The 13,911-nt window shown below is 45.6% G+C and overlaps 1 protein-coding gene across 7 annotated transcripts in view; it reads left to right on the top strand.

Annotated features, from left to right (window-relative positions):
- Positions 1–13,911, top strand: part of HDX (highly divergent homeobox) — a 45,535-nt gene that overhangs the window by 27,827 nt on the left and 3,797 nt on the right. For 5 of the 7 annotated variants that reach the window (XM_078618346.1, XM_078618351.1, XM_078618350.1 and 2 more), the window contains 7 exons: positions 864–1,010; positions 1,954–2,745; positions 3,322–3,417; positions 6,248–6,337; positions 7,739–7,816; positions 10,043–10,132; positions 12,908–12,988. In XM_078618346.1, coding sequence (XP_078474472.1) covers positions 864–1,010; positions 1,954–2,745; positions 3,322–3,417; positions 6,248–6,337; positions 7,739–7,816; positions 10,043–10,132; positions 12,908–12,988 — 1,374 coding nt within the window. Of the gene's footprint in view, positions 1–863; positions 1,011–1,953; positions 2,746–3,321; positions 3,418–6,247; positions 6,338–7,701; positions 7,817–10,042; positions 10,133–12,870; positions 12,989–13,911 lie in introns of those variants that run through there. The other 2 variants (XM_078618349.1, XM_078618352.1) reach the window with 2 other exon arrangements.

Below are 13,911 nucleotides of genomic sequence, written 5' to 3'. Positions count from 1 at the left end.
ATCACTCAGAGAGATTAAATCAACTGGTCTAAAAATGCAGACGCAGACCTAAGATGAATTTGTAATGTTCGTAGAGACTGCAGTAGACTAAGGAAGGCCAAATATGTTTATTGGCTTGACTTGTGTAGAGAAATAAATACTGAGTTGCTGACTTGATAATATTATGGTGGGGTGAAATTGTTTCCCCTCACACCCAACATTTAATAACTATGAGTGGACTATAGTTTTGACTGGTTTAGTTCAGTGGATTGAGAGATGCCGTCGACTAGACTAACAGAAAACGCTGAACAAATGTACGCTTTGTCATACACTTTTGTGGAAGGCCACGTAATTATCTACCCAAATTTCAGTAGAAAAGTCCCTCCACCGCCTGACTTAACAGACAAACAAATTTCACTGTCTCGTGCACAAGCAGTTCACGTGGCAATTATAACCATAACATTAGTCTTTAATTTATAAAGTTCCTTCATGGCATTTAAACTCAAAAGTGCTGTGTATAGAAACACAAGTAAAAGTAAACAATACAAATATAAACAACTACAATCATTATTGTTTCAGCTAACTGCTACTTTGGAGTACAATTCTCGCACCCACATTTAAATGGGACCCATTCATTTATATTACCGACTTAAAAAAAATGTACAGGTAAGGCCCACTGAACTCCATAGCTCTTTTTCAGAAGCGACATGACCACAAGTGGCTTATCATGTGGAAATTCATAGCAGCCAAATAATTTAAACGCACGTTTCTAAATGTGGAGGGAAATACCAGAGGACTGGCTGCGGGGTTGGGATCGAACCAACGATCTGTATGCCAGGCGAGGTAGTTAATATCTCGCCACCACGGCGCCCTTTTTTATCCAGATGCAGGACCGCACGCAGTTCAGCCCCCGAGATCTGGTGCTGCTGAAACGCTACTGGGATAGTGGTATGACCAGCCTGGGCACTGTGTGCCGTGAGAAGATCGAGTCTGTGGCCAACGAACTCAACATTGACTTTGAGATCGTCAAGGTGAGACCGGTGGAGCCTCAATCTCACGGTGCATCTGACAATTGAAATGGAGTGCAATTTTGAATCGCGTGCCCATCCCCTACGTTATTATGTTTTCATACAAAGTCCATCCATGTGAAGTCCACCGTTTTCGGTGCTCGGGAGGTGGAGTGGTTTTGCAGTGATTTAAAAAGCCATCTCTTATCAACCTGTTGACCTGAGTTTAATTCCGGTCCATGGCTAAACCAGTGGCTCCCCCACCTTCACTAACCCGCACTGACCGGCATGGTGAAGTAAGGTCAAACAATCCCCCATGACCGATTGCACCGTGGGCTGGCCTTTGTCCAGCAGTGGATTGACAAACTTCTGTAAAAAAATAAATGTTCGAGTTGTTACACGTTAATGAATGAATCATTGCCTACGGTGAACACTTCCTGTAGGCCCCCAGTTTCATCACGTCTCGGAAGAAATTTTTTGTTGATCTCATTAAATTCGTTTGTCTCGTAAATCCCTCGAGATTGAACGTATCGTTGGCAATGGTGTCAATTTCCACATAGCAAGCACGTATTTACACGCATAAGATACCAACATTTTAAAGCTAAGCAGGTTGCAGCCTGTTGTTAGTGCTTGGGTGAGTGACCACCATGCACAAACAGTTGGCAGAGAGCAGTACAACAAAATCACGCCGTACTTATATGCTCGCACAACTATGCTCGCCGACTTCATTAACCCGCGCCCACCAATGTGGTGATCAAGCATGGTCAAATGACCCCCGTGACGCATAGCGTGTGGAGGCCCTCATCCAGCAGTGGATTGGCACAAGGGCTGTACTTGTACTCGTGCAATGCATCAATCACCCCAATGCGGGATCCTCATTTGAAATGAGTGTTGGCACGCAGTCGGCGATGCCCTCCTGAGCACGTAACATTTCCATTATTGAGTCCAACTAATTCCCTGTTTGCAGAACTGGATAGGAAACCAGCGGCGAAGGTGCAGGCAGCAAGGCATGGAGCCACCTCAGCCCCATGGCGGCCCTCCTGACTTCCCCAGGTACCCCAAGGAGAACCAGGGGTCCCATCACCACCTCACTGAGATCACCTCGCAGTACCTGGGCCGAGGGATGCAGGACATCTCCCTGGATGGCCACGGCCAACAGGACTGCGATATCGCACAGAGCCCCGGGAGCCGCGAGGGCAGCTGCTACGACATTGACAGCAACGGGATTGCGAGCGGCCTGCGGGGTCACGACGACGGCGAGAACGACGAGGACGGCTGCCTGATGGGCGAACTGGAAGACGCTGACTCGACGGACAGCATGGACGCGCAGCACCTGGAGCACACACAGGGCGAGATGATGTACGATGCCGGGCCCAAGGACGGGAGCCGCCGCCGCCGCGGCCGCCACCTCGACAACGAGAGCTGCGGCTCGTCCGAGGACAAGGCGTCGTCGCCGGGAGGGCGAGCCTCCGCCGATCGAAACCACCTCCCCGGCGACGCGTACGAAATTCCCGGGGAGGAGCAAAACAGCGACGGGTACCAGGACCGGGAGGGCGCGGTGTCCCCGGAGCAGGCGGGCGACAGCGACGACGCGCGGAGTCGATGCCAAGAGGAGGACGATTACTCCTCGCAGAAGACGTCGATGATCGAGGAGCTGCAGGGTGAGGTGCAGAGACAGAGGGAGGAGAACTTGTTCCTCCGAAGGCTTCTGGCGGACGTGGAGTCGCACGTCCAGGATGAAGACTGGCAAGGGCTACAGGTAATGACTGCTGCCAGGTGTCTATCAACTGCTGTATGATCGCTATCGGGGGCACAGTTCAAGGACAAGAAAATGGAGAATTGGAAAAAATCTGAGAAATATGTATCACAGATAATGTGCCTTTTTTTGTTGCGTTAGGAATTCTTAATGTTAGAAAAACATCCAAATTCAAATAAATCTGTATTGATAAATCAGTGTTCCATGACAGTGAAATGAAGCTTGTTGAGAGATAATTTTGATGTTGAAATATGTTAACTTACATTTTCTTCTGCAGGTTACTAAAATCGATAGTATTTACTTGCAAATTAACACACATTAGTAAACCTTGCGATACACATTAAGCACGTAAAGTGCTCGGTCGTGACGCATTGTTTACATAAAACTTCAATGTGTGCAGTATTCATAACGCAGAGAAAATTTTGCTTCTGGTCGTGTTTCCTTATCTGAATAGCACGGTTGGCGACGTACGGTGCGAAAGAAGTCAAACATACAGTACACATACATACGTGTTTCCATTCCGCACGCAAGCTGTGCCGGACGACACTCGGGTCTTGACAACAGCTCTGTTCCACACAGAACCTGGTCGCGTCGCTGCCCGAGCACGCGACATTCACCGAGGGAGAGGAGAATTCTGGCAGTGAGCACCCGCCAACTGGCAAAGCAGCTTGCGAGGTACCCGTTTCACTTGGTGACGCTGCGTTGGCAGCGGTGCACGGACATGGAAAGGACTCGACGCATTCGTCAATAATAACGACGGCGTGTGGCCTCGAAAGCAAAAATGTGCAATGTGTGACATTGCTGGAAACGTCCCTTCATCGTAGCGCATGGATAGAGAGGCCAGAGAGGACTGGGTCGGAGTTGGAGATTGCACTTCACCAAGAATGAAATCTAGAAAATGTTTGCTGGTGACAAGTTTATTTAATTGGTATGTGTTAATGCCTAATAGTAGCTATTGAGTAACAGAAACCTTTAAATTTCGATTTAAAGCTTTCGTGACTGCACGGATTCATCTTCTTGGTTCTTTCGGTAAAGTCACGTAGAAGGGAAATAATAAAATAATAAAAATAAAACATTAAAATACAATTCTCACGACCTTTCGACCACAACGCAAGCAGCCGTCCTCAGGTGAAGAACAGGGCTGTCTTTCCGACAGCCCTGTTCTTCTTTAGACTTGAGTTCTCTACATGGGTGGAGCAGTCAATGGGTGAAGTTCATTACAACGGTAATCATCGAAACTAAAACTAATCTATTTTTAGTCTAGCAGGTAAGGCTCACTGAGCTATATAGCTCCTTTTTTATGAGCGACCAGGCTATCATAGATGATAGCTCAACGAAGTGGATTATCATCATCTGGAAATTTAGTGCAACCAAATACTCTAAACACGTGTTTCTAAATGTGGAGGGAAAAACTGGAGGACTCGGATTGAACCCATGACCTGTATACCAGGCGAGGTGGTTAACATCTCGCCAATGTGGTGCCCCAATAATGCCGGTCGCAATAGAAGAGTAATAGGAAGTAAGCGAGTGACTAGTGTGACTCGGTGAGTGATGGACCATCAATCCCCCTCACTGCTGCTTTACTCTAAATTCTGTCAAGTGCGGTGAGGTAGCAATTGGGTGCTCCATCCCAGACACGACAGCAGGATTATTCCAACTTCAACTAAATCTGTGCTTTTTAACAAAGTAATGTATGTAAGTATGCTGAACTTATTTCGCACCGTATATAGCCAACCGTGCTAATCGGAGGTAATAATTGTTTGGTGTTAGAGGCATTGGCATAGGAAAAAGACATCAAGTTTCTCCGATGCCTACTGAGCCAGATTAATAACGAAGCCATTGCATGACAGCTCGTAATGCACTATAGGAACATATGAGTTTTGTACGTATGTATGTTTGAACTTCTTTTGCACCGTACGTAGCCAACTATGCTAATCGGAGGTGCGGGGAAGTACAACACACTAAACTAGTTTCATTATATTTACCAAAATGTGGTGTAAGTAAAAATTACATATTTTGTTTATTTTTTCATGAAAATAAAAAAAATATTACTGTACAATTCCTCTTTAATGGGAGACGCAACCCAAACAAAAAACTGTAGGGCTCTTATCTCTGCCCTCTAATGTTTTTGCGGTGTATCTGTGTGTTGTTCCATGCCATGTTTACTTTGTTCCACATAATGTGAACTTTCAGCCTCTTCAGTTCCCAGATATGAAATACAACCACAGAGACCGACACAGTTGCGCTTATCTTGATCGTTTAAATGTTCCCCCAGTGTGTTTGGGAACCTCGGTGTGCGGCGTTACATTTTAAAAAGAACAACCAGTTTCCACCCCCGGTCGGGCTTGCGGCAGTGTTTTATTAGACTAGCCCAGGGTTGAGGTACAGGGTTGCCGCTGCTAAATGGCGATATTCTGATCCATTGTATGATAAAAAAAAACACATCGGTCATGTCGCCCTCTACGCAAACTTACTGTTGCATTATTTCTCTTTTTTTTTTTAAATGTCCTGTGACCAGACAATATGAATGAAATAAACAACTCAATATGTTACCTAGGATGGGGCATCCTATGGTGTCCACCATGAGTTTGAAGCTTAGTTGATTTTTGGGGTAGGCCACGTCGTGATCTATCATCTGGCCAAATTTGTGTTGTGAAGACCCTTCACCACCCGACAGGCAAACTAATTTCATTCTCTAGTGTACCAGCGTTTAGTGCGCCAATTATAATTTTTTCAGCTCATTCACCGGTAGAGTTGAAGTACAATTGTCACATCAAATTTAGCAATTGGACAAGACGTTATGCTTCGAACTGCTACATCCATCTTCAGGAAAATCCAGGAAGTCAGAATAATAAAATTACGCAAAGTTAGAATGTGGATTGCGTGGCTTAACTCAAACATTTTTTTACACGGATCTTAATATTGGCTGTGAAAACCTATGTGATGAGTTTGATACTTTACTAATGAGACAGCATTTAAAGTTACGATCAAGAGCACTGGTGACATAAGTATTTCAGAAAAATGGTTTGTTCATATTCTGTGGGTCTTTCGTTGAAAGAAAATAGCAAACTACGACGTTTCGATCACAACACAAGCGATCGTCATCAGTGTTGTGATCGAAACATAGTTTTTTATTAGTTTCTTTCTCACCTATCTAAGTGACTTTACCGAAAGACCCAAAGAATATTAATTCCTGCAGTCACGAAAGCTTTAAGTCAAGATTGAATGGTTTGTTCGTTCATTAACGCTTAATATGTAATTATTCTTCGAATAGTCATTTCGTGGAGCTAACAGAAACTGTTCGAACAACTTGGGGGGGATAAACAAACAAGAAACGATAGAGCAGATGAGATTGTCGCAGTGAATCGCCATATCAAAATCGTGACAATTCATCAAAATTGCTGGGCCGGATGAATTGTCTCATTGTGTGTGGGGTGCACCATTAGCTGTAAGACCCCCCCCCCCCCCCACGTGTTCATCCGTGTGACCGCGCCGTTCTTTGCAGAACCTTGTCGCTTCGCTCTCCGAGGAATTGTGCTTCGACCAGGGGGACGCCCCTGAGCAGTCCCCACCTCCGAGTGAAGAGGCTCACGAGGTACGTGCGAGCTTTCAGAAGAAAGAGGTTTCCCCCCCACCCTCCCCCCCTCTCCAGTGTACATCATACAGTGGCGATGGTGTAACCGGCAGCCCTCTCAACTTCCTTGCGCACAAGCTGCAGTGGAGTGTATGCTTTTATTTTTTGCGTCTCGTGAAAGAAAGAAAAATGCCTTTCACAACACTGTGTACAATTCTGTTACTTGCGTCGTGAGTCATTTCAGAGACACTTTAGGAGGTAACAACGTTTATTCTACACTTATGCAACACCGTTACACACGGGACGAATTACACCGATCTCTCACTCTTGTTACACATGGGACCACAATACACCGATCTCTCACGCATACAGGATAACTATAGTCGGGTCAGAGCAGCCAACGTGCTGTCTGACCCACGATGTCGGAGACGTAGATGTAGCACTTGGGTTCCACTTCACCCGCAGACAGCCCTGATATTCGATCGGAGCTTCCCTTGTATCCTTCTCGGCGCGGCCTGGCTCCACCCTCGGCCGCGCCTTCCTCTGGAATATTCCCGAAGGTTCCAGGCTACGTTACACCTGTTCCCTCTCTGGCTCCGCCCTTAACCACGCACCCTTCGGGAACTCTCCAGACGTTTCTCAACTATTCTTCCCGTGTCCCCTCGTTCACCTTTGGCCCACATTCCTTACCCTGGCCCATCAAGTGCTTAACCCGGTGCCAGGGTGACTCGTCCCCACCACACTCCCTCGGTGACCGACTCTGTGGCCATTACCTGCGGCGCTGGCGGAGGCTGCTATCCCCTACTCTACTCTTTGTTTTTTTCTGTAAAGTAAGGTAGGTTAAGAAAGGAAAACAAATACATTAAATCACAACATTTCGGAGGCAACACAAGCCTCGGTTCCACCTGAAGACAGAGGCTTGTGTTGCCTCCGAAACGTCGTGATTTTATTATTTTATTTTTATTAATTTTAATTTCATTTTTTACCTACGTGACTTTACCGAAAAAACTAAGAGTATGAATCCTTGCATTCACGAAAGCTTCAAATCTAGAACCGTTGTTTGTTTGAGCATGGAGACACGAAGCTGGGTCCAATTCGTCCGATTTTCGGCAGAGCAAAGCGTCAACGTCTCGATTGCAGTAATGCAAACCGTGAAGGTGATGCCTATCAGCCATTCATTTAACATGTGAAATTGGCTCGAGTTATTTACTTGAACTTGAGTACTCGTAAAGTATGTTTTGGAGGAAGATCTTTTACATGCCTTCTTGGATGAACAAATTTTTTGCGATAAGATTTCGTCCCAAATCATGCCTATTAATCCCATGAGACGCACGGAAACTACTTTAGGACGCTATCCTTCGTGTCTCTGTTGCACCGTGCTTAAGTGCACGCTTGGTATGACTCTAGCGTCACTCTTCACAGCACCTGGATGCTTCGCTGTCCGAAAAGGAAGATGCGTCTTTGAGTGAGCAACCGCTCCCTGATGACGCAGCTGAAAAGGTACCTAGTCTGGGCGTGTCCGTGTTCACACGGTGCTAGCACACCGAACTGTATCACTGCACAGATGAGCTTGGATCAATTCAAGAATAGACTCGTGGCTTTTTAACGCTGTCCAGCTCGGGGTTGCGAAAACTTTTCCATCGGCTCCATTTGTCTCTGTTTGTGACACGGAGGCAACAGGAATTATTGTAATTAACCAATGTGAATACAACTTCAGTACAGAGCTGTTTCGCTATTGGTGACTCGTCCCTGAGAAAAGCTGGAAAGGTTATTGATAGGTTGCCCGGCAGAGCTGCTAAACTACACACTTACGCCTTCCTGCTTGCTTTGCTGAGCGCTCATCTTTTCATCGATATATATAAAAGGGAAATTTGTGATTATGTGTGTCTGTTCGAAATGTTTAGCATACTTCCCGACATGCAACAAACTTGAAATTTGGCATGTGGGTAGCTTCCAGACTGTACACAATGCAAAAAGTATAAAAATAGACTTTTGTATTGGGGGGGGGGGTGCGCAATAATGGATATATTTTGCACGGCAAGTGAGCGGTGACGTCACATCCGTGATGTCACCCGCATGCGGCAGCGTCACGCAGTGTGCATGCTGACGTCACGCATCCCCCCCCCCCTACCCTCCGCGTAGGCCGTGTATTAATCCAAGACAAGAATCCAAGAAACGGGCGAAGCCGGGTAGTAAAGCTAGTTGCTAAATAAATACTTCTGAGAACAACACCGCATGGGGAAATACTATAATCCTTGCGTGTCATTTTCCATGTTCCTTATTTCAGATGCCTACAAACAAAGCATGTTTCATGAGGAAATAGACTTACACAGATAAAAACATAATTTATTTACGTTGTGTTCTTACGGAGTTTTTTTCTTTTTTTTTTGTTCCACATACTGTGAACTTTCAGCCTCTTCAGTTCCCAGATATGAAATACAACCACAGAGACCGACACAGTTGCGCTTATCTTGATCGTTTAAATGTTCCCCCAGTGTGTTTGGGAACCTCGGTGTGCGGCGTTACATTTTAAAAAGAACAACCAGTTTCCACCCCCGGTCGGGCTTGCGGCAGTGTTTTATTAGACTAGCCCAGGGTTGAGGTACAGGGTTGCCGCTGCTAAATGGCGATATTCTGATCCATTGTATGATAAAAAAAACACATCGGTCATGTCGCCCTCTACGCAAACTTACTGTTGCATTATTTCTCTTTTTTTTTTTAAATGTCCTGTGACCAGACAATATGAATGAAATAAACAACTCAATATGTTACCTAGGATGGGGCATCCTATGGTGTCCACCATGAGTTTGAAGCTTAGTTGATTTTTGGGGTAGGCCACGTCGTGATCTATCATCTGGCCAAATTTGTGTTGTGAAGACCCTTCACCACCCGACAGGCAAACTAATTTCATTCTCTAGTGTACCAGCGTTTAGTGCGCCAATTATAATTTTTTCAGCTCATTCACCGGTAGAGTTGAAGTACAATTGTCACATCAAATTTAGCAATTGGACAAGACGTTATGCTTCGAACTGCTACATCCATCTTCAGGAAAATCCAGGAAGTCAGAATAATAAAATTACACAAAGTTAGAATGTGGATTGCGTGGCTTAACGCAAACATTTTTTTACACGGATCTTAATATTGGCTGTGAAAACCTATGTGATGAGTTTGATACTTTACTAATGAGACAGCATTTAAAGTTACGATCTAGAGCACTGGTGACATAAGTATTTCAGAAAAATGGTTTGTTCATATTCTGTGGGTCTTTCGTTGAAAGAAAATAACAAACTACGACGTTTCGATCACAACACAAGCGATCGTCATCAGTGATGTGATCGAAACATAGTTTTTTATTAGTTTCTTTCTCACCTATCTAAGTGACTTTACCGAAAGACCCAAAGAATATTAATTCCTGCAGTCACGAAAGCTTTAAGTCAAGATTTAATGGTTTGTTCGTTCATTAACGCTTAATATGTAATTATTCTTCGAATAGTCATTTCGTGGAGCTAACAGAAACTGTTCGAACAACTTGGGGGGGATAAACAAACAAGAAACGATAGAGCAGATGAGATTGTCGCAGTGAATCGCCATTTCAAAATCGTGACAATTCATCAAAATTGCTGGGCCGGATGAATTGTCTCATTGTGTGTGGGGTGCACCATTAGCTGTAAGACCCCCCCCCCCCCCCCCACGTGTTCACCCGTGTGACCGCGCCGTTCTTTGCAGAACCTTGTCGCTTCGCTCTCCGAGGAATTGTGCTTCGACCAGGGGGACGCCCCTGAGCAGTCCCCACCTCCGAGTGAAGAGGCTCACGAGGTACGTGCGAGCTTTCAGAAGAAAGAGGTTTCCCCCCACCCTCCCCCCCCTCCAGTGTACATCATACAGTGGCGATGGTGTAACCGGCAGCCCTCTCAACTTCCTTGCGCACAAGCTGCAGTGGAGTGTATGCTTTTATTTTTTGCGTCTCGTGAAAGAAAGAAAAAAACGCCTTTCACAACGCTGTGTACAATTCTGTTACTTGCGTCGTGAGTCATTTCAGAGACACTATTTAGGAGGTAACAACGTTTATTCTACACTTATGCAACACCGTTACACACGGGACGAATTACACCGATCTCTCACTCTTGTTACACATGGGACCACAATACACCGATCTCTCACGCATACAGGATAACTATAATCGGGTCAGAGCAGCCAACGTGCTGTCTGACCCACGATGTCGGAGACGTAGACGTAGCACTTGGGTTCCACTTCACCCGCAGACAGCCCTGATATTCGATCGGAGCTTCCCTTGTATCCTTCTCGGCGCGGCCTGGCTCCACCCTCGGCCGCGCCTTCCTCTGGAATATTCCCGAAGGTTCCAGGCTACGTTACACCTGTTCCCTCTCTGGCTCCGCCCTTAACCACGCACCCTTCGGGAACTCTCCAGACGTTTCTCATCTACTCTTCCCGTGTCCCCTCGTTCACCTTTGGCCCACATTCCTTGACCTGGCCCATCAAGTGCTTAACCCGGTGCCAGGGTGACTGGTCCCCATCACACTCCCTCGGTGACCGACTCTGTGGCCATTACCTGCGGCGCTGGCGGAGGTTGCTATCCCCTACTCTACTCTTTGTTTTTTTCTGTAAAGTAAGGTAGGTTAAAAAAGGAAAACAAATACATTAAATCACGACGTTTCGGAGGCAACACAAGCCTCAGCAAAAATTACTAGTACAGTAATTTTTGCTGTGACGGTTCCACCTGAAGACGGAGGCTTGTGTTGCCTCCGAAACGTCGTGATTTAATTTATTTGTTTTCCTTTTTTAACCTACGTGACTTTACCGAAAAAAACCAAAGAGTATGGTTCCTTGCAGTCACGAAAGCTTCAAATCTAGAATCCCCTACTTTGTCGGTAGGATTCATCTGGCTCTCTTCTCCTCGCACCCAGTACCATGCCCCAAGTGACCCACTGCATGGTACTGCACGGTGTGTTAGCCTCTGCGCCCATTTCTCCGGTACTTGACGCTACGCGCCGTAGTAATCCATTTAACATCACTACACTTGCGCAGTTCTTTTGGACCGCAGACGTAGGAAACCACGGACAAAGGCTGCGAGAAAGTTAGAACCGGTGCCGACAATTGCCCACGCTCTGTGGTCTGCAAGTACAGGACGACGCTTGACACACGCAATCCCAATTGATTCATTGGTAGGTGATTCTCAAATCTGGAAAATAAGGACCACGACATGGCACACAACGGCCTACTCTTGCAAAAGACGTCACAGGATTTTTTAATGTTCAGTGTGAGGCAGATGGTTCGTATTATTGCTGTCTATAGACTCGCAGTAATAACCAGGGCGGCCGCTGGATTTGTTTCTTTTAACCTCCACAACAAAAGATAATCTCTCACCACCGTGGGTGTCACGGTGGTGAGATGTTATCTGCCTAGCCTGGGATGCAGGAAGTCGTGGGTGTGATCCCAACCTTGATGTCTGTATATTTGGTGTTTGCGTATTCTCCCCGTGGTCGCGTGGATTTTTTTCCATGTCCTCTGGTTTTTTCCCTCCACATTTAGAAACATGCATTTAGATTATTTGGCTGCTGTAACTTTCCACATGATAAGCCACTTTGTTGACCTACCATTTGTCGCCACGTCGCCTCTAAAAATGAGCTATATAGCTCAGTGGGCTTTACCTGGTAAAATAAACTAAATGTATTGATGGTTATAAATGTTTTTAAATAAACGATCGCGCTACAGCTAGGCCACGTTGACCGCCCCAAAAGGTCGCGCGTTCGATCAGCCGACGCAACGGTTGAAACAACGGCGCAAGTTTCTTATATATCCCAAATCTCTGTCCACCCAAGAGTATAAAGGGGTGCAATCACAGTCAATTGGTAGGTGCTTGTGGTAGAGTAAAGTGTGGGTACTCCCCTCTTTCGTAGGCCAAAGCGCCCTCCAGAGGGCCTCTGTACAGCTTTACACAACGTTCATAATTCCTTCTGTAAATCTTCAATGTTTTTGAGACTTATAGCACGGCTTAGGTCGAGTAAACTGCAGTTTATTCAGTTGTAAGTGATATTCATTTCTACTGGAAGTGCAGCAACGCGCAAAAATGCTGTTCTTATAAAAACAAGAAATACAATTCCAAGGTAACGAAAACCTAATATGGCGATCAATGTCATATCCTAAAAAATTATATTCCATTATCCCTTATCCCCACCACATGTATATATGGAAAGTTGTCATTGGCTAAAGGCCGCCAATGTAAATGAGTATCAAATGTTGTTTGTTTGAGCATGGAGACACGAAGCTGGGTCCAATTCATCCGATTTTCGGCAGAGCAAAGCGTCAACGTCTCGATTGCAGTAATGCAAACCTGTGAAATTGGCTCGAGTTTTTGTACTTGAACTTGAGTACTTGTAAGATAAGTTTCGGAGGAAGACCTTTTACATGCCTTCTCGGATGAACAAAATTTTTGCGATAAAATTTCGTCCCAAATCATGCCTATTAATCCCATGAGACGCACGTAAACTACTTTAGGACTCTAACCTTGGTGTCTCTGTTGCACCGTGCTTAAGTGCACGCTTGGTATGACTCTAGCGTCACTCTTCACAGCACCTGGATGCTTCGCTGTCCGAAAAGGAAGATGTGTCTTTGGTGAGTGAGCAACCGCTCCCTGATGACGCAGCTGAAAAGGTACCTAGTCTGGGCGTGTCCGTGTTCACACGGTGCTAACACACCGAACTGTATCACTGCACAGATGAGCTTGGATCAATTCAAGAATAGACTCGTGGCTTTTTAACGCTGTCCAGCTCGGGGTTGCGAAAACTTTTCCATCGGCTCCATTTGTCTCTGTTTGTGACACGGAGGCAACAGGAATTATTGTAATTAACCAATGTGAATACAACTTCAGTACAGAGCTGTTTCGCTATTGGTGACTCGTCCCTGAGAAAAGCTGGAAAGGTTATTGATAGGTTGCCCGGCAGAGCTGCTAAACTACACACTTACGCCTTCCTGCTTGCTTTGCTGAGCGCTCATCTTTTCATCGATATATATAAAAGGGAATTTGTGAATGTGTGTCTGTTCGAAATGTTTAGCATACTTCCCGACATGCAACAAACTTGAAATTTGGCATGTGGGTAGCTTCCAGACTGTACACAATGCAAAAAGTATAAAATAGACTTTTGTATTGGGGGGGGGGGGGGGGTGCGCAATAATGGATATATTTTGCACGGGAAGTGAGCGGTGACGTCACATCCGTGATGTCACCCGCATGCGGCAGCGTCACGCAGTGTGCCTGCTGACGTCACGCATCCCCCCCCCCTACCCTCCGCGTAGGCCGTGTATTAATCCAAGACAAGAATCCAAGAAACGGGCGAAGCCGGGTAGTAAAGCTAGTTGCTAAATAAATACTTCTGAGAACAACACCGCATGGGGAAATACTATAATCCTTGCGTGTCATTTTCCATGTTCCTTATTTCAGATGCCTACAAACAAAGCATGTTTCATGATGAAATAGACTTACACAGATAAAAACATAATTTATTTACGTTGTGTTCTTACGGAGTTTTTTTTCGTGTACAGTAATTGGTTCTGGCTCGGCACGGCAAATAGCCAGC

The sequence above is a fragment of the Lampetra planeri genome, chromosome 57, assembly GCF_965212315.1.
Source record: "Lampetra planeri chromosome 57, kcLamPlan1.2.h2, whole genome shotgun sequence".
Classification (NCBI taxonomy): Eukaryota; Metazoa; Chordata; class Hyperoartia; order Petromyzontiformes; family Petromyzontidae; genus Lampetra; species Lampetra planeri.
Note: the sequence above shows the minus strand (reverse complement) of the source record. Positions and strands in the feature narration are given on the sequence as shown.